The sequence below is a fragment of the Cebus imitator genome, unplaced genomic scaffold (assembly GCF_001604975.1).
Source record: "Cebus imitator isolate Cc_AM_T3 unplaced genomic scaffold, Cebus_imitator-1.0 Scaffold390, whole genome shotgun sequence".
Classification (NCBI taxonomy): domain Eukaryota; kingdom Metazoa; phylum Chordata; class Mammalia; order Primates; family Cebidae; genus Cebus; species Cebus imitator.
Genome location: NW_016107705.1, coordinates 2,090,441 through 2,094,263, shown reverse-complemented (window position 1 = coordinate 2,094,263; position 3,823 = coordinate 2,090,441). Strand labels below are relative to the sequence as shown.

The following is a 3,823-nucleotide window of genomic DNA, read 5'->3' as shown; positions in this document are numbered from 1 at the left end:
TGGATAGAGATCAGTGTTTTTTAAATCCCAGGCTATGACCCATCATGAAATCAGTCAGCATTTTTACTAATGAAACAGAAAAGATTAGACTAGAATCAAATAGAAAACAAGTACATTACACAGAGTAAGGATTCAATTATATATATACTCACATATGTATGTAGTGGGCAGACATTTATTACTATAGGAATATAGCAGAATTTTGGAAATTTCCAAATGTAAATAAATAGATGATATATAACAATTTCACTACTGGTTATATATCCAAAAGAAAGGAAGTGAACATATCAAAAAGATATCTTCACAGCCATGTTTATTGCAGCACTATTCACAATAACCAAAATATGCAATAAACCTAAGTGCTCATTAATGAATAAATGGATAAAGAAAATGTGATATATATATATATATATATATATATATATGTATATGTATATACATACACACACGCACACACACACACAAAAGAATATTATTCTGCCATGTAAAAGAATAAAATCCTGTCATTTGCAGCAACATGGACGGAACTGGAGGTCATTACATTAAATTAAATAAGCTAAGCACAGAATGACAAATATTATACGTTTTCACTTACATGTGGGAGGTAAAAATGTGTATCTCATGAAGACAGAGAGTAGATTGGTGGTTACCAGATGCCAGGAGGGGTAGCAAAAAAAGGATCATAAAGAGAAGGTGATTACAAACGTATGGTTTCATAGAAGAAATAAGACCTAGTGTTCAATAGATTAGAAGAGTGACTATAGTTTACAGTAATCTACCGCATATTTCAAAATAGGTAGAAGAGAATAATTTGAATGTTTCTAACAAAAAGAAAAGACAAATAGTTAAGGTGACAGCCCAAATACACAGATTTGATCTTTATAAATTAAATGAGTATATTAAATTATCACATGTACCCCCAAAACTATGTACATCTATTATGTATCAACTAAAAAAATATTAAAAATAAATTTGCAAAAAATAGAAAAAATATACAAATAAAATAAATACACATTTGTAGTATAAGAAGGTGACAGGCAACTACATTCTGATCATAAGACAACACAAACAGAGTAGACCCTCTATGGGTACAAAAGTCAAAACACAAAGATCTCTGTTTAAATCTAGCCAAAGTTAGGGCAAACTGCCATTCCCTCAACTTAAATCAAGATTATACAATCAGCAAAAATCACAAGTTTAACAAATAACTCATGTAATGAAGGTTCAAATTGGTGAGAATAGCAGAATCATCAACATGGTCCTCATCCCTCTTTCTAACCTTATATATAGACATAGACACCAGCACACTTCCACATGTATGGATATAAATACCCTGCAGTGAAGGAGTACAGAGGGCAAGCATCTGATACAGTCATCACAAACTGAGGACAGAGTCCATGCTATGAAGGCAATTTAAGTATCAACATATTTTAAACTGTGATGAAAGTAGATCTGAAAATAAGATGTAATGAATACTATAATATCATACTAACATTGAATTTATCATTGGTGACAAAATTTCCTTGTGCTTCATTTTTAAATGCATAATTTTTCTCTTACTAACTAAGATCAAAATATCATTGAAGGTGTTTTTTTAGGAAACAAACAATAATATGTACAGTTACAGAATGTTTAAACATTTGCCTCAGATATGCAGACTTGGTGAGCTCCTTTGTTCCTCCTACAGGGAAATGGGGGAAAATCAGACAATGGTCACAGAGTTCCTCCTGCTGGGATTTCCCCTCAGCCCACAGATTCAGATGCTCCTCTTTGGGCTCTTCTCCCTGTTCTATATCTTCACCCTGCTGGGGAACGGGGCCATCCTGGGGCTCATCTGGCTGGACTTCAGACTGCACACCCCCATGTACTTCTTCCTCTCACACCTGGCCCTCGTCGACATCGCCTACGCCTGCAACACGGTGCCGCAGATGCTGGTGAACCTACTGCTTCCAGCCAAGCCCATCTCCTTTGCTGGCTGCATGACGCAGATGTTTCTGTTTTTGAGTTTTGCACATACAGAATATCTCTTCCTGGTGGTGATGTCCTGTGATCGGTACATGGCCATCTGCCACCCCCTCCGATATTCTGCCATCATGACCTGGAGAGTCTGCATCACCCTAGCGGTGACTTCCTGGACCATCGGAGTCCTTCTATCCTTGATTCATCTAGTGTTACTTCTACCTTTACCCTTCTGTAGGCCCCAGAAAATTAATCACTTTTTCTGTGAAATCATGGCTGTTCTCAAAGTTGCCTGTGCAGATACCCACATCAATGAGATCATGGTCTTGGTCGGAGCAATTTCTGTGCTGGTGGGACCCTTGTCCTCAATTTTAGTTTCATATATGTGCATCCTCTGTGCCATCCTTCAGATCCAATCGGGGGAAGGTCAGAGGAAAGCCTTCTCTACCTGCTCCTCCCACCTCTGTGTGGTTGGACTCTTTTATGGCACAGCCATTATCATGTATGTTGGACCCAGATATGGAAACCTCAAGGAGCAGAAGAAATATCTCCTGCTGTTTCACAGCCTCTTTAATCCCATGCTCAATCCCCTTATCTATAGTCTTAGGAACTCAGAAGTGAAGAATACTTTGAAGAGAGTGCTGGGAGTAGAAACAGCTTTATGAAAAGATTATGTGTGGCATTGTGATTGACAGTTACTTAGGAAGTTACATCTTTGAGAGGCTCCTAACCCAACTCTGTACTGATGGGACCTGTGTTCTCAATGGACATGAGAATTATCTGAGACATTTATTTAAAATGGAGCTATTTCCTGCCCTACCTTTAAATGACTGATTTGGCAGATGTGGGATGAATTCTAGAAATTGATCTCTTCAAATCGTGGTGCAGCTAGTCCACCCCAGGACAATACACCTTACAATATCTTCATTAGCCTTTGGTCCAGTCCCATAGCTCCTATAATCTTTTCCAAAACACTGGTCCCTTCAGAGGACTTTAAAAATAAGTTCTGTGGTCAAACAAGTTGGAGACTTATTTCACATCAGATGCCTCCGTCTAGGAATCACAATTCATATTACAACAGTGAACGCTGTGAAAGTTTCTCTAGGAAAGAATAATTCTATTCTAGTTTTTAGCCAGTGTTTTCTAAACTTACGTGAGCACATAAAATTTCCTTTGTAACACTTACTAACAGTCTCCTGGAACAGGAGATCTGGATATTAATTGACTCATTGTGAATACTTCCTGCAGCCACCTTCAAGGGCAGAATGATTTTTTTTTTCCTTGCAAAGTGAGCCTCTAAAGAGATGTAGATCTGAGCATTGTGCCTCGATCCGTCTGTAAAAATCTGGGCTCTGTTTGGATATAGACCATAAGGGTCCCTGTCTCTACTGTTCAATGGTGGATCGTCTAAAGAAAATAAATCCAACCCTGTCCTTCATCATGGATCAGCATTCCTACTACAGAAGCTTCAGGAGATGACCTCATTCGACTTCGCAATCTTCTAATTTTGATATTTAAAGAAATATGTTTCAGTATACATTTTCCTGTGTTTGCCACTGACTGAAATCAATCTAATTTTTCTAACTCAGAGTTAGAACCCTAGTTTTTCTAACAACTCTCTAAATTGCGTGATTGATTCATAGATTTCCAAATAACATTTTTACTGTCTTATGTCCAGTAGAAGAACGCAGCAAAATACAAATAAATATGATAATATCTTAGACAGTCTTGCTATTCACTCGGGGTGGCTGGCAAGGTATTAAATATATAAACTGTTAGGAAAGACATAGTTTGTAATCTCAAACCTTTTGGAAGGCCAATTGGTTTTACTGGGGCAGATTAACGTTAGCACAGGAAGGAAATT

The 3,823-nt window shown here is 37.5% G+C and overlaps 1 protein-coding gene across 1 annotated transcript; it reads left to right on the top strand.

Moving 5' to 3' along the window:
- The first annotated feature begins 458 nt into the window (after positions 1–458).
- On the top strand, positions 459–3,400 carry LOC108289073 (olfactory receptor 2A7-like). The gene has a single exon (XM_017508333.1). It carries the CDS (start codon positions 1,614–1,616, stop codon positions 2,622–2,624), a length of 1,011 nt encoding a protein of 336 aa, XP_017363822.1. The 5' UTR covers positions 459–1,613; the 3' UTR covers positions 2,625–3,400.
- Positions 3,401–3,823: the final 423 nt, after the last annotated feature.